The 25,696-nt window shown below is 41.1% G+C and overlaps 4 protein-coding genes across 5 annotated transcripts; 2 read left to right on the forward strand and 2 right to left on the reverse strand.

Moving 5' to 3' along the window:
* Nucleotides 1-1,247: 1,247 nt before the first annotated feature.
* txnl4a (thioredoxin-like 4A) lies at nucleotides 1,248-4,153 on the forward strand. 2 transcript variants are annotated; one of them, XM_076302374.1, is made up of 4 exons: nucleotides 1,248-1,322; nucleotides 1,783-1,957; nucleotides 3,440-3,543; nucleotides 3,665-4,153. In XM_076302374.1, the coding sequence occupies exons 2-4, from the start codon at nucleotides 1,805-1,807 to the stop codon at nucleotides 3,834-3,836; spliced, it is 429 nt and encodes a 142-aa protein (XP_076158489.1). In that variant the 5' UTR covers nucleotides 1,248-1,322; nucleotides 1,783-1,804; the 3' UTR covers nucleotides 3,837-4,153. The 2 variants fall into 2 exon arrangements, with proteins under 2 accessions (XP_076158489.1, XP_076158490.1); XM_076302375.1 differs by lacking the exon at nucleotides 1,248-1,322 and adding an exon at nucleotides 2,906-3,024 and having other exon boundaries at nucleotides 1,871-1,957.
* On the reverse strand, nucleotides 4,048-7,537 carry LOC143141113 (uncharacterized). Its single transcript, XM_076302376.1, has 5 exons — nucleotides 7,439-7,537; nucleotides 6,676-6,759; nucleotides 6,521-6,587; nucleotides 6,212-6,315; nucleotides 4,048-4,259 (listed from the first exon to the last, which is right to left on the reverse strand). Exons 1-5 carry the CDS (start codon nucleotides 7,484-7,486, stop codon nucleotides 4,251-4,253), a joined length of 312 nt encoding a protein of 103 aa, XP_076158491.1. The 5' UTR covers nucleotides 7,487-7,537; the 3' UTR covers nucleotides 4,048-4,250.
* Nucleotides 7,538-7,581: 44 nt separating this feature from the next.
* Nucleotides 7,582-15,997, forward strand: neu1 (neuraminidase 1). Its single transcript, XM_076302373.1, has 6 exons — nucleotides 7,582-7,761; nucleotides 8,123-8,315; nucleotides 8,406-8,668; nucleotides 8,822-9,004; nucleotides 14,610-14,829; nucleotides 14,937-15,997. The coding sequence occupies exons 1-6, from the start codon at nucleotides 7,672-7,674 to the stop codon at nucleotides 15,155-15,157; spliced, it is 1,170 nt and encodes a 389-aa protein (XP_076158488.1). The 5' UTR covers nucleotides 7,582-7,671; the 3' UTR covers nucleotides 15,158-15,997.
* Nucleotides 15,998-16,462: 465 nt separating this feature from the next.
* On the reverse strand, nucleotides 16,463-24,624 carry zbtb8b (zinc finger and BTB domain containing 8B). Its single transcript, XM_076302372.1, has 4 exons — nucleotides 24,534-24,624; nucleotides 23,074-24,060; nucleotides 22,538-22,716; nucleotides 16,463-17,606 (listed from the first exon to the last, which is right to left on the reverse strand). Exons 2-4 carry the CDS (start codon nucleotides 24,056-24,058, stop codon nucleotides 17,367-17,369), a joined length of 1,404 nt encoding a protein of 467 aa, XP_076158487.1. The 5' UTR covers nucleotides 24,059-24,060; nucleotides 24,534-24,624; the 3' UTR covers nucleotides 16,463-17,366.
* Nucleotides 24,625-25,696: the final 1,072 nt, after the last annotated feature.

Consider the following 25,696-nt stretch of genomic DNA (forward strand, 5'->3'; position numbering starts at 1 on the left):
TAATTAACATAACCTTAAAATCAATTCCATAGGAAACAAGGAGCCAGTGCAGTTCAGCTAACACAGGGGTGATGTGCTCTCTATTCTTGGTCTTAGTTAAAAGTCTAGCAGCAGAGTTCGGTATGAGTTCCAATTTCTTTATCTTTTTCTATACTTTTTTTGGGGAGACCAGTAGAAAGTGCATTGCAGTAGTCTAACCTGCTAGTAAGGTGATAAAGGCTTAGTTTTTCAGCATCTTGTTGCGTTAAAAAGGGCTGCACTTTGGCAATGTTTCTCAGGTGGAAATAAGCTGTCTGAGTAACTTTACTGATATGGGGCCTGAAGCTTAACTTTATATCTAAGATATGTCTGATCTTTCAAATATTGTACATGATGAAATGATGTGTGTATGGGGGGAAGGGGGTGTGTGGGTATGGGGTGTGTGTTTGGGGGGGGGGGGGGTGGTAGTGTAATGGTGTGTGAGTGGGGGTGGTGTGGGTGAGGGGGATTAATGTGTGTGTGTGGAGGGGAGTAATGGGGTGTGTGGGGATGAAAAGGGAGATGATGAAATGGTGTGTGTGGGGGGTATGTTGTGTGTTTGGGGTGTGTGGGGTGGTGTGATGAAATGGTGTGTGTGTGTGTGTGTGTGTATGTGTGGGAAGAGTAATGGTGTGTGGGTATGGTATGTGTGTTTGGGAGGGGGTTATGGTGTAATGGTGTGTGAGTGAGGGGGGTGTTCCTGTATGTGGGGGTGGGGGGCAAGTGGCAAGAGAGATATAGAGAGAAAAAAGAAAAAGAAAGAAAACCCTGAGGTTTGAGGTTCATGAGGAAGATAATGACAGTTCAGCATCTTGGGCTTGTGGATAGAAACTGTCTCTGTATCTGCTGGTACTGGTGTGCAGACTCGTATACTTCTACCAGATGTGTGGAGGGTGAAGAGACTGTGGCTGGGATTGACAAGGCATATCTCAACAACAAACAAGTGAATGTGAATGAACAAAAAAATGACCTGTAATTGTTTTCAATTGGTGCAACACCATGACCATGTCTGGAAGTTTGTAGCGTTTTCTTTAATAGAAATTAGGCTATCCAAAACAATTACAGTAAGAATTAAATTATTTTTATTTTGGGCTACTTATGGTTGCATAACTAAGAGGAGTGTATGGAATAAAAATATGTAAAACTGGTTGAGCTGGCCAGATACTCTATGACTTTTATTCTGATATTATTTGTTTCGTACCGAAACCGGAAATTTCACAAACACTTCCTGGAAAACAAGCGTTGATTCTCCGTTTGTGGTGTTAGTTTACCGCTGTTGCTCAAGTGTATTTTTCGGCTAAAAGGTTGGTGTAACGTTAATATTCTTGTAATGACGTGAACTGTTAAGAGTATGTTGTTACATGGGTATTTTTATGCATTGTATAATTGTGTAGTTTATGTAGCTTGCTTCTAACATTTATTTCACCAGACAAACACAGAGTAGGCCGAGATACCGTTTCATTGGCCATGCTAGCTACGTTGGCTTACGTTGCGTTACGTTACGTTACGTTGGCTTACGTTACTTGGATATCGATAGCTTTTTGATGAGCTGAACATTACAGGAAAGGCTTCAAAAACATGAAAAACATGTTTCATTCTATTTTATGTCTATCAAAATGATAGTCTGTCTGAAATTCCGTGACATTTTCTTCAGACTATCTATCGGACAAGAAACGAAATGCTAACGTTTCCATTGCATGCTGTTTGTGTAGGCTACGTAATGAGCAATATGTTAGCTAATAAGCTTGATATGTCTTTTTACAGAGTGTCTTCTACCTGAGTGAATATGTCTTATATGCTTCCTCATCTACACAATGGCTGGCAAGTGGACCAGGCCATTCTCTCTGAGGAGGACCGTGTTCTAGTTATTAGGTTCGGACACGACTGGGACCCAACTTGTATGAAAATGGATGAAGTGCTTTACAGTATTGCTGAAAAGGTAATTTAGTGATTCGTCTTTGACATCCGTTTTGTTTTGTTTCTTTGAACTTTTGTTATACTTCACGAATACGACTACATTTTATAACGAGTCAGACCTACAACCTAACACTTTGGCTTAAAGGTGCTCAAAGCGATGTCACACAGTTTCTAAGCTGATTTTTTTGTCACAAACAGCAAACATCTCCTCACAATCTACTAGCTGCTAGTCTCCTGAATACACTGTAAAAAAATGCAGCCTCTGTAGACAGCCCAGGCTCCAAAAAAGGCAACAAAAACAGCCTGGTGCAGCCTAGGCCATGAAACATAACAAACATTTCCAGCCATTCACCGACGAGACACGGGTTCAGGAGTTTCAGTCGCACAGGAGGGATGGGGAGGGAGGGGCGAGCTAGCTCTCTGTTTTGATTCAACGTCAACCGAAGTGATGTTACCCAACATTGCTTAGAGCACCTTTAATGAGAAATTGTCCTATTTTATAAAGGCTCTGCGGGCCGGATTAATTAGTCCATCAGGCCGCATTTGGCCCCCGGGCCTTAGGTTGCCACCTCTGCTATAGGGATCTCCCACCGTGACCAATAAACAACCAAGCCTATTTACCCTCTAAAACAAAGTCACCCGCAAAGCAACCTTTTTGGGCAAAACACCATCAGCAACAGAGCAGCCGTTGAGAGCTGGGGTTCCACTGGGGTAGAAGTAAGTTGAAGTTGAGTGCCAGGAAGTAAGTTGAGCATTGCAAAATGAACAAGCTATCATTTAAAACGTTTAAAAATCACTAAGGAATAACAGGTGTCAAAAAATGCCTATGCTCCGTGTTGCTCAGATATCCACTAAAGTCAGGACGCAAATCAGCCATGGAAGGTAAATTGTCAAAGGTGTTTTCAAATGAATTTGGTGATAAAGACAATATTAAGTTATATATAGACATAATGTATGTGTTTCTTTATAGTGGCAAGCCCTGTTCTTAATGACTGCGTGCCTAGAAGAGGAAGCACTCACGTGGGTGTAGGCTGTACGTAAATGGGCATTCAGTTGGCCTGCCCTGCCAATGAAATACTTCACTTCATGGTTGGTCTCTATCAAAAGTTGTTACTTACTTGAATAGAGCAGAGAGCTCTACAATCTTTGGTGTAAAGGATGCTATTTTTTTTTTTATCCCAACCATGAGTTCTTTAGAGGAAAGACAAGAATTTGTATGTATCCTGAATTATTTACAACTGGCTTGTCCTACTTGCTCCTATTCATCCTGGCATGGTGTTCATGAAATGTGTTGAGCTAGGTTGACCAGACAGACAACCCTGGGTTAAGTCTCGCTTTCTCTTATCTTAATTGTGCTTTTGAGAAATACCCCTCATATAATCTTTAAATAATCTGTTTGAAATGAAAACATCCCTCTCTACCATTTCCCACATTCAAGGACTGAAAGATCCCTTAATGTTTGTTTTAAGGAGCTGCCACAACATTATGTCGTGTACTTCTTTAGGTGAAAAACTTTGCCGTCATATATCTGGTTGACATCACAGAGGTTCCGGATTTTAACAAGATGTACGAGTTGTACGATCCATGTACAGTCATGTTCTTCTTCAGGTGAGCAGTTTACTCTTAATATTGATTAAGACAACATGAGTGTTGTTTGACTAAAATGCACATTATAACTATCATATCTGTTAATTTACAATGGCAGTTTTGGTCCTCTATTGCTTTCTAGGAACAAGCACATTATGATTGATTTGGGCACAGGCAACAACAACAAGATCAACTGGACTATGGAGGACAAGCAAGAGATGATAGACATTGTTGAAACTGTATACAGAGGAGCAAGAAAAGGAAGAGGTCTTGTTGTATCTCCAAAAGACTATTCAACAAAATACAGATACTGACCTTTCTTCTTTCTATTTCATCTGAACAGGGGAGTTTGTACTTTTACCATTGTACAGTTGCCATTGTAGTGCAATTTCTGACCATTTCTCTGTTGCATTTGACTGTATGATATTAAATGTCTTTGTTTTACACATAGAGGGTTGGTTTAAAGTTAACTGCTGTCAACCTTGAAGAGTGTGCGGGTGTGTTTAACTGAAGAATACAAATCTGTTAATGAGGTGTGAGCAGTTTATTGTGGTTAGATTAATCATGATACTATTCACCATATTTGGTTCTTTTTTTATTATTTGATACAAAATAAAATAGAAGAAAAGTACATCATTTCTGATATCTTTGCTGGCAAGGCACTTATGTTTGGTATTATGAGAGAGGTAGATGTGTTTTCCTGTTTTACTGCTGGTGAGTGTATTCCATCACTGTCTCTGCAAACAAGAATGTAAAGATAGACCACCTTTACCTATTGTGTAATATAATGACAGTTTGTAAAGAAGGGCAATTACAGTAGACAAATCTTATCTGATTTCATAGGATTTCTGTGTGGTTTCAGATTCATAAAAAGGGTAAGGGTAAGTAGTTACCCTTTAGTAGTTTAAAGTACAGTACATATAACACCTAAAGCAATAACAATGTTGATGCATTGCTACTTTTTATTTCATAAAATTAAAAAGAGAAAACCTGGACATATGCAAGCAAGAACACCTAAAGTATAAACTGGGCACAGTAGCAGGACTTATTTGCTATTGTCTGCTAGTGGGTGAGGTCTGCTAAAGACAAGAGTGCACAATTTTTTGCGCATATAATATGCAACCAATTTTGACATTTTATTTACTTGACTTCAAAAATGTACTAAATTAAACTAAAGTCCTGAGTCTAATCTAGTTAGTTTTAGGAAAACTACTTAAATTCAGTATACAGTGTTTTACAACACTTTTGAATATATTTTTTACTGAAGTGCACATTTTTTCTGCTAAAAAAATAAACAGCATATATTATACAATAGGTATTCCACCCCATTACTCCAATACTCGGTAGAGCCCCCTTATTGCAATAACAGTCTCAAATATTTTGAAGTACCACCTTTGCACATTGTTCTCAGTGTCCCCCATTCCTATTGGAGGAATGTAAAAATGGATGGAAAAAATTATATAATCTCTAAAGTATATATGTGTAAAAAAGGTGACTAATATTTAGCAGACAAGCAACATGCCCCGTGCAACATGGTGGGTTCTAGATTTGAACCTGGGCCTATAGATATTAGAAAGCTAGATCCCGCATTGTCCGTCGAGTTCTATTAGGTAGCATCGTAAACGCGGCCACCATATTGCTGGGGGCAACACCTTGACTGTATATGGGCAACACTTGCCGGCAATCAGAGACACCTGTCTGATTTCCAGTCAGAGTCACATGTTCCTCCATTGGCCTCCTTACCTGACACATCCCAAAGACTGTGGGGTTCAGGGCAGTTGTTGGTACAGTATAACAGTCATTCAGCACATTCAGGTAGTCAGCTGACTTCATTTTATTACCACATAACCAGACTCTGGAGATGGTATTATGATCTGGTTATGTGGTAATAAAAGTCCAGAGGCTTGTCCAGTGGGCACTATGGGTGCATCATTTCAGGCTTTTCCCTTCACAGCAACCTTTTTTGGGCCAGGCAGTGTTTATAAATCCCAGTTCCAATGTCATACCTACGCATCTCAACTTGCTGTGGAGTCTTTTCTCAACTTAAGCATTTGAATAGTCTTGTCTCTTTAGCTTTGTGTTTCTGTAATTATTTGTTGAGGGGACCCAGGACACTGCATGGAAGCCCCACATGACAAGACCCTTAAGAGGTCCGTCCACATGGACACTTTTCTCAAGAACCACTTCAGCTACAATTTGGAAACTTGGCAAGCGGACATCCTTTTTTTTTTTTTACAGCAGACACATTTTCTCACTCTAGTCTCCTAGTGCAGTTTCATTGAATTCAGGTTCACTCAAAGAAATGGCTGCCAACAGGTGATTAAAATTCAATTGCCAATAGGTGCCTATGCCAATATCTTGTGATACAATGGTTCAAGTACAAAATGCTGCCTCAGAGCCACAATCTTTGGCTGCATGCCTTATTTGGTGAAATTCCACCCAGCTCATTAGATCAGTTGATCAAATAATATAAGATAATTATGGTCAAATAAGTGGCACCTATCTTTGGTGAATAATCTGTCTAAATGTATTCCTCAACAGCAGAGGGATTACATGTAAGCAGGCTAGTATATTTAAGTTTTTATTTACATTTTTAATGGTAGCTAACAAAGGTCACGTTTTGCCTTAATAATAAGGGTACTGTAAAATAGCATGGATTACACTTATAAATAGGTGTTGCAGGTTTTACCTTAGCCATTTCCTCTCCTGTTTGACATTCATCCATTCCTGCTTGTCTCATGAGGTCAGCCACATTTTTTTCCAGATCATTGATGCGTGTTCCCATTTCTTCCAGTTTTGGTGTTAAGGGATTTTAAAATCAATTGTGATACAGACAGCTGCTGCTTTAAAATGTATTAACCCATCAAAAGAAGAAACTGTGAAAACACACCTTAACATCACATGTTTGTGTTCAGTGTACACTATCTGTAAGAAATTGCTTAACATGGACCCCATTTACCCCATGTACATTTTCTGTTTACTCTATATAAAAGGATATTTCTTGACACAATTTGATCTGACGTTGCTTGAAACTTATGACTTAGTTGCTGCATGGTGGTTTCCATCTGTAAACAGGAGAATGAATGACAGATGTTCCTGAGGGTTCACTGGAAGCATATAACTAGAAAAATGCAAGAGGTCAAGTAAACTTACCAGTGTTGTCAAGTCCTGTGCTGCCTTTGAATTGGATTTATCCATAGTGTGTGTATGCTGATTTGTTGTGTTGGTATGGCATATCTGAGAAGAGTAGTTGGCAACATATAAATCCAACTTGTTATTGTACAAGTCATTGGGTAAAATAAACACATTCACCAAGCAAAAATTATGATCTTTGAGATGTTGCACATGAAAGCAACAGATACTCTGTAAAGTTAATTCAGGAATTCCTCATGAGCTTCATAGCACACACATGTATAGCCAAAAAGAAACATGAAACAAGAACCATTCAATGTGTTGCCTACACATAATTCTTTGGCTTAAGGTTAGACTGAACCAAAGATCCTTGATTAGGCTATAACCTATTTTTTACAGTCTATTCAATCCTCCGTATAGGCGTAGAGAAAATAGGCAGAATAGGCTGCACTCTGCATCACAACATGGTCTCAGCCCAACCAGCTACAATACATGTGCATTGGAAGTACACAGAGTGTGGACTGTGGAGAGTAAGTCAATAAATATTTATTGTAAACAATTGAGTCTGGAAGACCCTTTGTAGAAAATAATGGGTTTTTAAAAGGGTTTTATTTCTGGATGTAACATAAGTCAGCCTAAGTAGCCTGCCTGCTCGAATATAAACTGTCTGTAATTAGTCTCTTAATGTGCCCTGGCGATACACGTTAACCGTAAAAAACAGAACCAAAATCAATTCTCATGAGTAGCCTTATGGCATAATTTAAATGTTAAATAGTTATTTTACCAGTTTTGACCAGACTTCCTTAAAGGATTTTGTTTTGACCAACTTCATACGTATTTACGCTGCATACGTATTCACTTCGTCACACAGGTTTCAGTTCCATCTTTTGATCATGTGACTTATTTTGGTCATATGACAGATTGCCCTCGGAGAACTAGTGATTTAGTTTTCTTTCATAATTTTGACCGAAGCTTCGTACAGTAATCTGTAGGCTATTTGTGGCGTGGACAGACAGCATGGTTAGAGCGCTAATATGGGAACGATTCAGCATTATTGCGACCTTCCTCTCGTTTGTTGCTCTTCCGTGTTTGTGTGCTAATGGAGAGGTAAACTGAACTGATACTTTGTTGTTGTGAGGCCGGTCTTTAATCAAGATAGCCATTACACTGAAATGTCGAGCCTGTACGTCATAGACATTACTTAATGTTAGACTTTTACAGTGTAACGTTTTTGGGGAATTCGTCTAGTGTAATTACACTGTAGTGTAATAGTGACTAGTGTTTAAAGAGCGTTTTCATGCACAGTTCTGTGATGGATGGCTATTTAGATGAACATGCCAAATCCAATAACGTTACTGGTTAAATGCATGGTTTCACTACACATCACAATCTTCATGTTAGGAAACGTAGGCTACATTGACAAAAAATAACTAGCCTATCTCTTGGTTATGTTTTCCCATTTTGTTAGCAAATAACCCCACTAGTAGTCGAGGAGTTGCTGTTATGGGTCGGTGGAGGAGCTGGAGAGGTCAACACCTATCGGATTCCTTTGCTTACGTTCACGAAGCGTGGGAGCCTACTAGCGTTCTCTGAAGCAAGGAAACAAAGTGAAGTCGATCTTGGGTCAAAGTTCATTGCCATGCGCCGCTCCACTGACAAAGGTGAAACCTGAACAAGTGGAAAAGGACAAGAGGACTTTTTTATTATTTTACAAATTTCTATCTACATGATCTTGTATTGTATTTCCTCAGGAGCAACATGGTCCCCCACTTCCTTCATTGTGGATGATGGCTCTCTGGCTGATGGTTTGAATCTGGGCTCAGTGGTCATAGATGAGGAGAAGGGCTCTGTGCTGCTCATCTACTCTCTCTGTTTCCATAAATACCACTGTAGTACGTCCAGTACCATGCTGGTGGAGAGCCTGGACGACGGTCTCAGTTGGAGTGCTCCACGCAACCTGTCTGACATGCTGGGGGTCAAGAGCTTTGCCCCTGGCCCAGGATTTGGCATACAGGTGCTTTTAAATGTAGCATATATTATCCATCATTCTAATACAAATATGATTGTCATTCAATTAATTATTGTATGTGTTTGAGAATTAACAAGATCAATATAATTCATCAGCATCTTAAAATGCTATCTTACCCATTTTGCTGTCCATCTACAGAAGCAGTACCCCCCAGCTGTAGGCCGTTTGGTGGTTTGTGGTCATGGTTCAATTCCTGGAGACGGCGTCTTCTGTATCTTGAGTGATGACCATGGCGTCACCTGGAGGTACGGGGCCGCACTGAAGAGCATCCCTTATAACCAGCCCAAAAAGCCCCAGGATTTCAATCCTGATGAGTGCCAGGTAAGGGATCCGCTCTGACCGCATGTGCCAAAGTGATCCAAATGAACAAAGAAATAATGTCAGAAAATGTTCACGTTTCCAGTTGTCTAGCTCCTGTTCTTGACATCAAATGGACAGTTTGTGTTTAGTAAGCACAAATCATTAAGTCGGCGCTATTGCGAAAGGAGGATCTTGGAGGTTATTGCGGAAATGTCACCATGATAAGAAAATCTCTTATGATGCATCATTTAGGAGGAAATCTTCCCACTGATGGTAATTTTGATACCATAGATTTAATAGAGACCCAGTCAGACCAATAGTATGAAAAATCAGGAACAGAGTTTATTTACAATGATGCGCATCAAGGGAGAGACAGCATGACTTCACCTAAAGATCCATCATCTGCTCTAACTAGACAAGGAAATAGTTAGGGCAGGGGTGGGCAACTAATTTCTCCAAGGGGCCACATGACAAACTGGGACTGTTGAGGAGGGCCGGACCCAAAATACCGAACTCAAGTCTGAACTCAATTCTGTTCAATTCTATTCTGTTCTTGTATAACATTAAGTAAATCATATGGTTTTGTTTACTAGTCGTAAGAACAGATGAAAATGTGAAGGAGACAAAGGAAAAACAGCATTTTTTTCAGTTTTCTGAATATAATATTCTGATATAAAAAAGTACTACAATATCTATATAATTAGGCTAGGTCATGAAAATGTGAAGGGGTCAGTACAACCGATAGGCCTGTGCCACCATTTCATCAACACTCAGCAATATTTCATCATTAAATCATTACCATCATTAAATTAACTCTATGCAGAATTAGACTACGAAAATGTGGAGCAGACAATAGTAGGCTGTCATTAGTTAATCAACATGCACAAAGAAAACTATTAAATGTAGGCTATGTTTTTGCTTTAACTTTATGCACATAACTGTGATTGGTCAACTCGCTCTGTGTGTTGAGCCGGCTGCTTCAAGCAACCTGTGGATAGCATCATACTAGTTCGCTAACATAAGCTTTGCAAATAAACTCAGACATATTTTGGTTGCAATTACGGGGTTATCCGATTGTAAACTGTCTATCTGCCAGTAACGTTTTGAAATTAACGTTCGTTCTAACAACCTTTGCGGTGGTGAGCGACGCAGACATAAGAGACACAAAACTTTGAAAGGTTTACGCCGACGTAAAGGCAACTGCATTGTGTCGACGCAGAAGCATAAATTCTATTCACCAGCACATCAGTGAGGGTGTTTACGTCGTATGCATCCACGCACAAATGTATGTGCGTACAAATAGCAGTCGCTTTCAAAATAAAAACAACGATATTGATTTGCATGCATTATCTCTATGCTAGGCTCTTGACTATTGTTCTTTCACGGACCTTACGCGGGCCGGTCAGGGAAAGCCCACGGGCCGGATGTTGCCCATGTATGAGTTAGGGTTTAAGTATCCTTCCAGGCTGACGGGAGATGGCGTTGGTCATCCCATCTCACGTGGACTACTCTGAATCAGACCCTGATTAGTGGCAGTCTGGCAATCCGGAGCAGATAGCTACTGACGCAGCCATGCAGAACAGTGAAACACTGCAAAGTCATAATATTCCTGCTTATCTCTAAACACAGTCACACACAGATATACACAGGGACAGTACAGATATCATACAGTCATTACATAGAATCATACTATTAGTATCAAAGTGACCCACTAATGAGAAATGCAGAACATTAAACCACATATTGGAATATTGGACATAATGTTCTATTCCACTTTCTCTCACCGCGCACCACAATAATATTAAGCAAATAAAAGACATAACAGTTTATGGGTGTTTAATGCCTTTGCCTTTTAAAACTCTTCTTTTCTGAGATAACAGTTGGAGGCTATGGGTAAACCCATAGCTCAAGCATTGAAGCCATGTCTGTTTTTTTTCCCCTGACTGTCGATGCTGTTTATTGTCAGTTTGTAAAGTGTAGGCGAATTTGAAAGTAATGTTAAGCATCTCTGATCAATGTAATTGGTTACCCAGACAGCATTTACATCTGTGCCAGATCCGTTTTTGAATCGGCAGATTCGCGCAGCAGTCGCACTCACTATGCAGATCTGCACCAACTTTACGCCAGACTTGTCTGTAGCTTCTGACTGTGACAGTCCATCCAGCGGGTGCGGCGCCTATCCGGGGCGCAAATTTTTTTTTTGTAGGGTGGTAGGGGAAGAGTCCCGCCCTACTCGCCCTGTGATTGGCCAGCTGAGGCTACAAGGCTACTACCGCGTCCGTTTCTATGGAGATGGGTAGTAATCAAATCATCATTCTGGTGGTGGACGTTGAAACAATTTTAACGCAACTGATAGTTGAAGTTGTCAAAGACTGTAAAATAGGTTGTTTGTATTAGGGGGGTTTGGGGGGTTAGGGGGGTTACCCCCCAACTTATTTTTTTAAATTCCCTACTGATAGGTGTTCTATATATATATATATATATATATATATATATATATATATATATGGATAGTAGTACTAGTAGTAGTACATCCGGGGCAGCTTCGCAGACCAGACGCGCCACAACTAAGGGAACACTTTCCCCCCACATAAACCTGCAACTGCAACTACGTTATGTGATTATGCAGAGTGGAAGACTACAGGCTGCACCGTCTTTGTGATTATTGGTAAGTACATTATACAAGTATCATTTTAAATGTAAACTGGTGTTGATGTCATTTTAGTCTGCTAAATATGTAGGCCTGTTCTGTATTAAACATGAAAGTTTACAAACTTAGTTTACTCTGAAATTCTGACAACCTGAAACGTGCCAGACAAGCTGGGCAGTAGCTACGGTTAGCTTGTAGTCTAGGTTCTTTTAAACATGCATCCACCCACAACTATGTGAACATGAGCTTTAAGGCTAAATTGGTGAGCTTTGCTTATTATTCACCAAAATCGCTTAATATCGTGTCCATTGTGTGTTAGCTGCAAATTCGTAGCCATTTGTCTGTAGCCTTGCTGCTAGTAGCACTGCAGGTAGCTTTAGACGGTCAGCGTTTTTTAAGCCTGTTTAAAATGGATTTAGAGTGGAAAAACTTGGCTGTAAAGCCTTTTATCGAAGGTCCACAAGAATTGTCGCTGTCCTCCAGTTTATCCGGTTTGGGATGCAATGCGTTGTTGGCATACTATAACGTTACTGTTATAAAATAAATAATCTTTGGATGTTGAATCTCTTTGTTTCTTTGCTTTGTGTGCTTTTTGTACGCCTCACAGGAGCAGTGAGGAAGAATCGCAGGTTGATGCCTAACTTTAACGTTAGTCCACTGGGCTAGTTTTTGCCCTGGTCCTCTGACATCAATCCGTGAACGGCGCTGCTATTCACCGTCTGCTCGAAAATATTTCTCAGGACAGCTACTAGCCTCTGCGAGAGATCTGCCGCTGCCGCGACCAAGGAACTGCTGCTGAACTGCGAGCTGCCATGATAGCAGCCTGCCCTGCAGTCTGGATTGAGTAGCCTAACTAACGTCGAAGAACTCTCATGAAACAACAAACTGTCGCTGTCAAAGTCCACCGACCTTCTGATCTGCAGGATCGCCCAACTGTTCTGTGCTTTCAGTGCTCCCCAGACTGCCAGTAATCTTCCTCCGACACAGCTGACCCAAGCAGCAAAACACGTTATTTGAACCAAAACAAATGTTTTATTTAGGTTGTATTGTCATCATGATCGGGACATCAGCCGGTTAGATGCAACGGACTATGTTAACATGACATTTTCTTTCAGTGCGTTTAGCGGAGTTTGTTTATCAACATAAGCCTTATATTTCACATATTGGTTTCTGTTATATTGTAGGCCTAGGCCTAAGCTTAGGCTAGCGGACACAGTGTTCTCTTTTGCCTTTTTAAAATAAAAAACTATTTAGAAAATTACAAATTGTGTGGGTCTTAATTGTCTGATAGCTTAAATATGAATCACAGACCAGGGCCAGATGAGCCCCAGATGTAGAATATGAGTCTGGGCCAGATCCGCACCAAATGCCATGGCAATATTAACTGTACTGGGCCAGATCTGTCTCTGATCCGTAATTCCAACCTGTTCCGGTATTGGCCCGTTGGAAGAAATGACCCCGGGGCAGGTCCGTTTAGAGGATCTGCGCCAAATCTGGCCCAAATATATTTTGCTGTCTAGGCTAGACCAGCGGTTCCCAAACTGTCCCCCCCGCATACCACCGCCTACATTCCGGCTCGGCTCGCGTACCCCCACGTGCATTTGGTCAGTTAAAAAGTTATGAAAAGTAGCCTAACTACATCCACATACAATATCTTATAATAGGCCTACAACAACGCCTGACAAGTATGTATTCGTTTGGACAACATTAGGCTATACAGCCTAGAAAGGCTAAACTTAGGCTACCTTTAGTTTGTTAAATGTAAAGCCTAGCTTAATGTTACTGTGGCAGATTTTTTTTGAAGATGTCATGTGTTGCCAGGCAGCAGCCGAGAGATATATGTAGTAAAGTCATGCACGTGCGCGAACGTGACACAGGCCTACTGGGGATTATTTAATCATTTTTGTGGCAGCTCAGTGAGCTCATCTACCTATATGATTTATTGAATATACATTGATTGGATGAAAAAGGGTCTGCCGATTTCATAGGGGGCAGACACTGGGCCAGGGTTGGTCATAAGTAAAAAGGAGGTGTTTTTGACCACATACAAAAACTTCCCCCAAGAGGAAAATCCTCAGAAAGTGCGCACCTTCTCCCCAAGGCCTGGGTCATGGAGTCTCCGCTGCAGAGGACATCCATCATTCGCAACTCCTGCCTGGCGACACTTAAGTCTCTGCATTTTTCAGAGCTGTACCCAGAAGGACTTGTGAATAAAAGGCCACAAGCGGCCACTTCTCATCTCAGACCGTTCTCCGCTGGTTTTTGTTCAGAGTGCTAAGTTAGAGTTAAAAGTTAGTGATTTTTTCCACGACATTACCTTTCTTGCCCATCTGAAATAACTCCTAGCTTTGCTCCTTCCCTCCTTTCTGTTTTTGTTGTTTTCAAAAACCTGTTATATCCGCGAAACTTTCCCCCCACGGACCACGGACCATCCAACGCATTCAAAAGTAACGCATTCTATTAGCTATTCCAGGCGTCATAATAAGCTGCCCTCAGAGTTTATAAATGATATCCTTTAATTTAATGTTTCCATATCATTATGACCTGATTCGAAATTATGTATTTATTCATGGATTAATTACAAAAGATTTAAAATTTTCATTTTACACCTGTCCGCCATAGCCCTTTTCATCTCACGTAGCCTACCCCCTAGAAGTAGCTCGCGTACCACCGGGGGTACGCGTACCACAGTTTGGGAATCCCTGGGCTAGACCAATGATTTGAAAGTTAACACTATGCCTATGCCCGTCACCATGCTAGTGTTGGAAAGGTTACGCAATCGTGAGTGTCCAGACTCTATTCACTTGTGAATGAGTTTGGTTTACCAGGCTAGCGCAGCCCTCAAGACACTAAGCTATACAGTCTATACAGTGAAGTAATGTGACTAAAGAAATGATTCTAACAGTGGTAAATATTTGATAAAACTAGGTTGATATACTATGCAATAAAAGGCTGATGATAACCTTTTGTTCATAGCCAGTTGAGATGGAGGACGGAAGTATTGTCATTAACGTTCGCAACAATAACAACTACCACTGTCGGTGCCGGATGGTGGTGAGGAGTTTTGATGGGGGAGAGTCCTTGCCTGTGGAGGAGCTGATCTTTGACCACACTCTAGTGGATCCTGCTGTGGCAGCTGGGGCCCTGCAAAAAGAGGGAATCCTCTTCTTCACCAACCCATCTAATGAGCAGCACAGTAAGAAAGGAACCGTATGGGCTTGGGAGATTCTCTTTTTACATCCTGGCTAAACTGTGCATAGTATGTACGTTTCTGTAATCAGTCATCCTTTCTCTCTCTCTCAGGAGTGAACCTGACTCTTCGTTGGTCTTTGAATAAGGGTCAGTCATGGGAGCAGAAGGCTGTCCAGATCTGGGCTGGTCCAAGTGGCTATTCCTCCATGACCTCAATTAGAGGTCACACTCCAGAAGATAAGAAGTACATTTACGTAATCTATGAAAAAGGACACATAGACTATGATGAGTCTATCTCCTTTGTGAAGGTTCACCTGTATGCGGGGCTTTAAGGTGGATGAATAGCATGGATAGGGAAAGGGATAAAGGGATTTCAGGAGGAGAAGTTGTTTTACTTTTTGCGGAATTTCTGAAGGTTGATTTCCCAGAAGTAGTACACAGAGCCTTCCATGAGCATTTGGTCATCTCCAATCTGTTGCACAATCTCCTCCTGCCCAGTGCTTTCACTCTGATACACCTGAGACTGTGTTTGGGTGAATGAAAACACAGCACAGGAATGAAGGTTAATTGATCAAACTGTTATTTTATCATTGAAAAGAAAGCCATTCATCTCCTAATCTGTTGATGCATTGACATTGTCACTTTACCTGATTTTACTGTCTTCACATTTGTTTTCTGTTTTGTGTTCATTGTGTAGACTACTATCTAAGCTCAGTGGTTTTATACCTCAGGACCAAGAGTCCCCTCATGTGCACATGAAATTGAATGAAATTTAAGGGGTGATCAGTGAATTTGTAAGTGGAGCTTTTTTCCAGTTCTTTATCTATTTATGTTCTGGGTGCAATCACCAGAAACGGTGGTTTAAAAGTGGCATGATCATGGACTTTAATTAGCGAACATTTGGTAACATCTTATAAAAGCTTTTTGCTAATTTATGTATAGTTTTAGTATATTTTATGACCATTTTTAAATATATAATTATCCAAATTCCCACAGAGAACTAAATACATGTTATGTCTCATTTCAATTGCTTTAATAATAGGAGATGAACATGTAAGGCTTTCTGAAAACATCACCTGTGAACAATCACCTCAGATGGTTCTTGATTCTGTCAGTTTTTGTATATAGTGTATTTTGCCTACAACAGGATGAATAAAATTCTTTTCCTATAAGTTTGTAGTTGATATTATCAGTATTACTATTTTTTTGTTGCAGAAGAAACTTTTGTAACAGATTTTTTTGGTATATGAAAATAGCTTGGCAGAAGCATCCACTGAAAACTGCACATATTGAAAACAGCACATTTCAACACTGTATGCCATTGTAGTGCTGATGTGTGTATTTTGTTCCATCCTTCTCCTACTCTCATTCTTTCCTTCAAATGGGACAGCCTGAAGCAGATGACTCCTGTCTTTCTTAAATGTCCATTTAACACTTAAATTGGCCAGTTTCATTGTTGTTTTTTTGCACTGTAAGCCACTATGGATAAAAGTGTTTGGCAAATGAACAAAGGGGAAATGTATGTGTGGGATTAGTCAATGAGCTCCCTAGAAATTAATAATTTCTATGAAGCTATTTATGCAAATGCAGGCCCCAAGCCAGAGGATTTAAGAAGACACCATTAAACAGAAAAAAAATTAATGCTGAATATCACATTTACTTTAGTGCAATTGTATATTTACAATATATTTTTTGTTTGTTTTTCAAATTCCATTACATTTACTGCTCATGATTCAAAATATGTAATGACATCATCCATTCATGATACTGATGCAACTAAATTACACAACAAAACAAAACTTTTCAGATCTAACTACAATTTCCACACTTGATTTGCACATCTCTGGTCTTAGGAATCTTAAACAACTTACTAATTAATGGAACATACATACTCTACACACTGTATTGAGGTAGCTTCTGGTTGTTCAGTACTTAGTACTACAATGTGTAGATTTGTTTGTGGAACATACAACAGTAAAAAGTAAACTCCACCCTCAATATGCTGTTCCAACCAAGATCAATGCACATAGTCTTACAGATATTTTGAACTCCTTTCCAAGGGTCACACGTGCTGTACAACACGTGCTGGTCACACGTCCTGTATCTGGTCTCGGTTGATCTCTGTTCCGAAGTGATTAAAACAGTATCAATTATGATCAGTGAGCAAGCAACAAGAAGTTCAGATCAGCATTACTCCTCATGGATGATGTTTTCCCATGCTGCTAACAGCAACACCTCTTAGCTGATCCCTCAGGCCTATCAAACTGGCCTATTGTTCTCTTGGAATAATTACCCATTGGGAATTCCCATGCATGTTAAATGTTTCAGAGAGATGCAGCTGTAACACAAGACTTACTGAGTTAAGTCACTCCCTTAATGTTGACCCAGTAAGTACCCACAAGAGATATGGCTGGTACGAGGAGCCAAATGACTTGACTATTGTGTCTTATTATCATTACATTACATTAGATTTGGCTGACGCATTTCATTAGCATCCCAACATTCCACATTCCGCAACAGGAAGGGCTTGGGTGGCTCTCATCAGTTCCCTCCTTCTGCCTCATTACCATCATCCATGAAGACTGGCCAGTCAGGTTCTGTGTTGCTACGGTCCGAGCCCTCCGACTGGCTGCTGGGATTTGTGGAACCTGGGTCCTGTTGTGTGGTGGTGACACAGGTACAGCCTTCACATAAGCCAGAGCGTTTCAGACTGTGAGAGACGCCATCCGTGAAGACACGCCGGCAGCCCTTACACACTACAGGCCAGTTTGTGCGATGCACCTGCCACCCAAACACATAGGATCATGTTCAGTACACAGAAACAAGGCTAGAGGGCCTCCATATACCCTATCCTTTGAACCTGGGCCATTAAGGGCATTTGAGTTAAGCATATTTACAGTACACTGCCAGTCTAACATGTTCTCAACCATGGAGGCATGATATAGTCATATAGTCATATAGTTGACTTGATAAGTCAAGTCAAATTTATTTATATAGCACATTTCAAAGCAATAGCATTGCACCAAAGTGCTTTACATAAAATAATAATAATATTAAAAATAATAATAATAATTGTTACGGCTGCATGTGTTCCCAGTGCTGTTTGTCCCTGTTCTCTCCCCTCTCTACCTCTGCTCAGGTGTGCTGCAGATAATTGCCCTGATTGGGAGCACCTGGCCCTGATTGATCGATCAGGAGTTAAAGGCTCCAGGATCCAGTTCCTGAGGAGAGGCTTTTGGTGTGGGGACTGCTGGCTGTCTTGCTGCCTCTCAGCCTGGGATTGTGTCTTGTCTTTTGATTTGGACTTTGTGTCATGTCTATGTAGTGTTCTGTTATGGTTTATCTTCCATGTAATAAATCCCACTGGTTGGGTACATTTTAAAAGGTGTTCCTGTTATTTATTAGGATGTGGGGTCAGTGGTGGGTCTTTGTTCGCCCCTAAAGGGCCACGTAAGGGTGGGGGTGTAACATAATAATAAAACAAATAATAATAACAATAATACATATACATACATATAAACATATATAAAAAAAAAAAAGAAAAAAAAAGGGAGAGGTGAGGGAGTCAGGGAGTGTTAAAAGCTAGGGAGAAGAGGTAGGTATTTAGGTTGGATTTAAAACTACTAATAGTGGGGCAGGATTTCACAACATCAGGAAGGCTATTCCAAAGCTGGGGAGCATAGACAGCGAAAGCTCTGTCACCTTTGGATTTAAGAGAGGCAGAAGGAACACAAAGAAGACACTGGGAAGATGATCGAAGAGGTCTAGGAGGACAGTAAGGAATTAAAAGATCACATAAATACTGAGGTGCTAAACCATGTAGAGCTTTGAAAACAAACAGAAGAATTTTTTAATTAATTCTTTGTTCCACAGGAAGCCAGTGCAGTTTAGCCAACACAGGTGAAATGTGGTCACATTTCTTAGATCCAGTCAGTAATCTGGCTGCAGCATTTTGGACCAGCTGGAGTCTGTTTAGAGTAGATTTAGTTACACCTACATACAGTGAGTTGCAATAATCAAGCCTAGAGGAAATAAAGGCATGTATAAGGATTTCTAAATCACTGTAGGAGAGAGAAGACTTGAGCTTTGCTATTGTCCTAAGTTGGTAAAAACTTCCCTTGACAACGCTGTTGACTTGCTTATTAAAAGTCAGAGAAGAGTCTAGGAAAACACCTAGGTTCTTGACCACACTGTGATGGTTAACAGACAGAGGGCCAAGAGACTTGCTTACATTGTTGACAGAATGTGGTGGTCCAAAAATGATTACTTCTGTTTTGCTGTCATTTAGCTGTAAAAAGTTGTTAGCCATCCAATTCTTAATGTCATTAAGACAAAGAAAAAGCTTTGTCAATGAGCAGGAATTTTCAGGGGCCACCGGTATATAAAATTGGGTATCATCTGCGTAGCAGTGATAACGAATATTGAATTGATTGAAAATGGAGCCCAGGGGAAGCATATATAAAGAAAATAATAGAGGCCCTAAAATAGAACCCTGGGGGACACCACATTTAATGGGAGCAGATGACGAAGAAGCATTGCCTTAATGCACTGAAAAAGATCTATCAGTAAGTAAGATCTGAACCAATTTAATACAGTGCCTTGCAGACCAACTTCAACACCCAGGCGTTTTAAAAGGATCTTGTGGTCAATGGTGTCAAAAGCAGCACTAAGATCTAACAGGACCAATAGGGCACAAGAGCCAGAGTCAACAGAGAGCAATAGATCGTTATGGACCTTAAGTAAGGCAGACTCTGTACTATGAAGTGGTCTAAAACCAGATTGAAACTTGTCAAGGATATTAGAGGTGTTTAAATAGGAAGAGACTTGTGACAGAACAACTTTTTCTAAGATCTTAGAGAGAAAGGGCAGTTTAGAAATGGGCCTATAATTTTTCAAATCAATGGGATCAAGGGAAGGTTTTTTCAGGAGAGGTTGCACAATAGCGTGTTTAAAGCCAGAGGGTACTACTCCATTAGCCAGGGAGCTATTAATGATGGTCAAGATAAAAGGGCAAATAGCCGCAAAAGCTTCTTTGAAAAGGTGAGGTGGAAGAATATCAGAGTGGCAAGAAGAGGGCTTCATATGAGAGACCATGTCTGACAACTGTGAGGAAGAGACTGGTTGGAATTGTTGGAGGCGGCAAACTACAGACTGATACAAAGCAGGATCAGAAATTGAGGGTGTGATATGAGACTTTATGTTGTCAATTTTGTCAATAAAGAAATTGAGAAACATCTCACAGGTTTCTGTTGTAGCAGGAAGAGAGGACATTGTAGTAGGAGGATTTATGATTTTATTAATTTTATTTAACACTTTTGGTCTGTGAGCATTTTTGTGAATAAGCTCAGCATAGAAAGCTGCCTTTGCTGCTTTGACAGTGATTTGATAAGCCTTAAGAGAATCTCTAAATATATCATAGGAGACCTGTAGTTTATCTTTTTTCCATTTTCGCTCTGCTTTCCTACAAGCCTTTCTGAGCGAACAGGTAGTGGAATTTAGCCAAGGAGTAGTTGACCTATTGGATTTACACCGCTTTTGTTTTAAAGGAGCTACAGACTCAAGAGTGGCAAGGCAAGATGTATTAAAAAGAGTAAGTAGATCCTCAGTGTCGGTGCAGGTGGAAAGAGAATCTAAGACAGCAGGTGAAAGAGAGAGCATAAAAGTATTAGTGAACTGTGAGGCTGTGGTGGAATTAATAGCTCTGACAAGGGAGTAGGATAAGGGGGGTGGAGGGGGGGACAAAACTATCAAATTGATTCAAATAAAATCATAAAAGGGTCAGACACACCAGTATCAACTATTTTAACATTGGAAACTGAGAAACCAGAGGACAACACTAGGTCTAGTGTGTGACCCTTCTGATGTGTTGGGGCCATAACTGACTGATATAGACCTGGAGAGAGGGAGGAAGTACTGACCCCATTCATTTCAATGCCCGATGCTGCACAGTCTGACAGTAGCACTTTTAGCTCCAACTCATTGAATCAGATTAGACCGTTAGCATCTCTGCTATAAGATAATGGTCTAATCTGATTCAATGAGCTAAAAGTGTTACTGTCAGACTTAGAGAACGGTTGAATGAACTGGGGAAAGGTAAAACTCAACTGTTTAACTCAAGGGGAGGTGGAAAATGAGTGTATTTCCCCAAATGGTGGAATATCCCTTTAAATGGCTGTCACCATCAAGCCACACTTTTACAAACAAGCCAATTAGGTGACACATTACAGAGGGCCACAGATTATGTCATCTATGCATCTATGGTTAATGCTCCCAGCTTTAAAAGACTAGCTAGGAGCATCCTCTGATCCACATAGTGAGAGAAAGTGGAATAGAACATTATGTCCAATATTCCAATATATGGTTTAATGTTCTGCATTATGTCCAATATTCCAATATGCGGTTTAATGTTCTGCATTTCTCATTAGTGGGTCACTTTGATACTAAAAGTATGATTAGTATGAATGACTGTAGGATATCTGTACTGTCCCTGTGTATATATCTCTGTGTGACTGTATTTAGAGATAAGCGGGAATATTTAGCCTGACGAGCCAGACCCACATTAAAATGTAGGGTCTGGGCACTCACCGTTCGCAGTGCTCAGTCCGAGGGGCGGGATAATCAGTTGTATTTGAAATTCCCTCTGCACGCAATAGGACAGCGGCAGCGCTATGAGTCCCATGCGTTTCCCACCAGCGGAGCTAGTTGGCTAGTTCAAACGTTTGCCAACTTAATTAATAAAAGCTTAACTCGTGTCACACTGTTCGCCAGCAGCAACATCCATCTTATTTGTTTTCAAGTAGCAGGGAATTCAAGCCAAACCGTAGCAGGGAATTCAAGCCAAACCGTTGCAACTCTGCCATCAATCATTATGTTAATCCCACCTAACGACTCTATACACGATTTCATTGGCCTGATTGAGTTTCGATTTCTGGAGCTCACAAGCCAACGGAGAGTTGCTAGACTAGCCCTGGCAGCAAATGTAATTTTCTGCCGCTAAGGGCGCGTCTAGATTTCTAGGCTAGGGAATATTATGACTTCACAGTGTTTCACTGTTCTGCATGGCTGCGTCAGTAGCTATCTGCTCCGGATTGCCAGGTTGCCACTAATCAGGGTCTGATTCAGAGTAGTCCACGTGAGATGAGATGACCAACGCCATCTCCCATCAGCCTGGAAGGATACTTAAACCCTAACGATTTCCTTGTCTAGTTAGAGCAGCTGATGGATCTTTAGGTGAAGTCATGCTGTCTCTCCCTTGATGCGCATCATTGTAAATAAACTCTGTTCCTGATTTTTCATACTATTGGTCTGACTGGGTCTCTATTAAATCTATGGTATCAAAATTACCATCAATAGACAACATACTTTCGTGTCTACGAACAATGTTGGTGGCTTGTTTGTGAAAAAGTGGCCAGAAGTGAGCACAACATGGAATGCAATTTTTAAAGATTGTGGTGGATGATCTGGATTCTAACTGGCGGAAGGTAACTGTCCAAATCTCAACCCCCTGGCCTCAACAATCTAATCTACAAAAACAATTATTTCCTCCCTTTATTCTACAACCCCACCTTGGAATAAACTTCTAAGTGAACCTTGATAGTTATCTAAAATGATTACATTCAGCTATTTTTAATGGTGAAAAATACAACTTTATGTGCAACAAATGGGATAAATGTGGTGGGTCATTTTAATCCATAAAAAAAGAAAACACTTACACTGAGGGCATGACTGCGAAGATGTTCCTGGCGTGTGAAACGCTTGCCACATGTATGGCAAGGGTACGGGCGTTCTCCTGTGTGGCACCGTATGTGTCGCTTCAGGATGCCCCTCTGCTTGGAAGTGTAGGGGCAGTACGGGCATTTATGGAGCTTCACTGACACCACCAGACCATCCCCTAAAGCACAAACCAAGAGATACAATACATATACAGCAAAAGATACAACCATGGTAGCTTTTTTGGGGAAAAGGTTAACACACAAAAATAAGGTTTCAAAAAACAAGGCTGCATGTTTGTCAGCTTGGTTTTCCTGTTTCTGTTCAACAGTGTGCAGTAATTTGCCATTTTTTAAAGAAGGCTAAGTTTTGTGCTGGTAACACGATTTGGTATCACATCTTCACCTTTGGGATCATAAAATTCATTTTAAAGTATTTAATAAATAATGAATTGCAATTGTGTAAAAGCAGGCACTGCTGGCCACAGTTCCCCATGATCAGACTGCTGGGGAACACAAAGAATGAAGCATCCTCTCACCTGCATCCTCCCCAAACCAGTCACTGTGGATCTCCATACTGGCTGAGCTTCCAAGGCCCATGCCTTCATCCCCACGCCCAGCCACTGCACCCCCTCCTATGCCTGGACTATAGTACTGCATCATCTTGGCCTGATAACTGTCGTACTCCTGGGCAGTTGCTTCAGCACTAGCGGACAGGCTTGCTGCTAGTGTGCGGCTGTCGAAATGAGTGGACCTGGAATAGTGGCCTGCTTCTTTAGATTGTGGGGACTCCTCGTTCTCCTCATCTGGGTCGAACTCTATCTTGGGATGCACAAATCCAAACAGCAAGTTCCCTGAAGAGCAGCCCGCTGGGTTCTCTGGGTCTCTCTTAACAGGGGGATCTACAGAGATAGCAGTACTGGCCTGCCCCCGTGAGCTCTCGCTCTCATCGGAATGTCTGCTACTTAAGGCAGCAGAGATGGTAGTGTTGGGGGGAGTGTTGGGTTGTGTTACTGTCCTTCCGTCTTGAGAGGTGGGAGACACAGTTATGCTGGGCCCCTCAGCTGGTGTCCTGCTGTCTGCCGGCCCCTGGGCCTCCTTCTCCCTTTCTCCTCTTGTTTGCGTCTCCTGCTCCTTCCCTCGAGAGCAGATCTCCAGTGAATCGTGAATGTAACTCTTGCAGAAGTTCACCACATCAGTCATCTGAAGATAGCTGGCAGCTGACATCACCTCAATAACATTGTCACTGCACAAATCCAGTCGGCCAGAGTACAGAAAGTCCAAGATGAGCGAGAAGGCTGTTGCAGTGACAATATCCAATGAGGCCGTGCTGTGTCGTTGGCCACTGTCCTGCAGATAGTGGACCAGTAAGGCACGGAAATAGCCGCTCCCTGCAAACAGTATGTTCCTGTGTGCCTTGAAGACTTGACCCTCCACAATGATGCTGCAGTCACAGAAGAAATCCCGCTTGCGCTGTTCATTTAGTTCACAGAGCAGCTTAGACATGTAGCTTGGAATCTCCATGGCTTTCCCCACAAACAGTCGAGACATGAAAAAGATCAACAACAACATAATTAGATCATCCCAAATCACTCAGTCAGTAGGCAATCTATTAGCACATGATATTCCTGCTAATAGCACTAAACCACACATTAATGAGAATGCATGCTTGCCAGAGTTAGATTAACCACCTTGTCTTTAAATGGACAATGCTTGGTATATGGATAGGCGAATGTATTTCTTTTCTTCACATTCTCTTAACAATTTAAACACATAATTCCCTGCTGATGAAAATACACACTATAATACCACTCAAACGACGTTATAAAATGAAAATGTATCCATACACTGCTTGACATATAAGAGTCCCTTTAGCAGCCTATAGTGAACTTACGTTAGCAACATGTTTAAGAGTCAGTAAATCACACTTTAAATGAAGAAAAAGATAATCCAAAATAATGTAATATTATACATAGGCTAAGCTGTAGGGGTTACCCACCCAAAATACGTGAAATCGTTGGTCGTCGTTAATTCCTTATATCGTTTTTAACATGTTTTTTCCATTGTTATCTTATTTCAAGCATTGAACAGGAAACACTTCCGGTATATGGAGTACACTACTTCTTTTGCCTTCAGTATTAGCAGATTAAACACCAGTCGGTGCAATACCGCCACCTACAGTATAAAATAACACAGTTCAACTGAATGCTAGAAAATATTCTGAAAGAGAGGACAGCAAGGCAGTGATAACAACAGTTTCAGAAAGTTCTCTAAAAATGTATTTCTAGCCTTTTACATTTCACAGTTGATTAATAGAGAAGCCTCTTGCTGCGACCTGTAGTCTAGGCTAGGGAGGCATGTTGGAGAGGGGAATTAATGGCCTACATGGATCATGGACTACACTACAAAAAAGATTTCCAGTCATTCAAAACTCGGCCCACTTCAAGCACTGGTCTCAAATAGACCTATGAAAATTGTGACTCCAGTGACTTGTGTTCTTTTAGGGCATCCAGTGGTCATCACTTAGAGCTAAGCAGGTAAATTGCATGTCACACAATGCAGACATCCCAAGTATCCCGGAAGTTCCGGGAGTCTCCCGCATATTGATAGCGGCTCCCTGACGCCCGCAAATTAGATCAAATCTCCCGGAATCTAGAGTGAGCGATCAAGAGCGCGCATGCGAGACCGCGTGTGCATCTGAGTGTAGCGCGCACGCGACGGGAGAGAGAGAGGTGGTGCGTGTGTGTCTGAGCGCATCCAAGACAGAGAGCATCCCGATTGGCCTGTTTCGCTAAATCAACCAATCAGTTTTCAGTGTAGGCGGGCTTTTATCTCTTTTCTCCCGAACTTATTTAATCAGTTCAGTGTATGGGAACAGGAGCGTCATGGCAGAGTCAGTGCCTCAAAAAAAGGAAAATGTAAGACCCATTTCAAAGTGTAGGCTACCCTTGTCTCATAAGAGTAAAACATAATGATGGACCTAGTCTTGCACCCTGCACTGTTTGTAACAGTGACTTTAGCATTGTCCATAGCGGGTTAAATGATTGCAAAAGACATGTTGAGATGAGTTTAACAAGTGTCAATTCATGTGCATATTATTCAGGCCTATAGCCTACTAGATGGCTAGTTGCCAAGGCTACATGAAAAGACCAAACTACCAAA

Source organism: Alosa pseudoharengus, unplaced genomic scaffold (genome assembly GCF_046254945.1).
Source record: "Alosa pseudoharengus isolate Yale_2024_CS ecotype anadromous, Long Island Sound unplaced genomic scaffold, YU_APseudo_1.1 YU_APseudo_1.1_scf_23, whole genome shotgun sequence".
Classification (NCBI taxonomy): Eukaryota; Metazoa; Chordata; class Actinopteri; order Clupeiformes; family Clupeidae; genus Alosa; species Alosa pseudoharengus.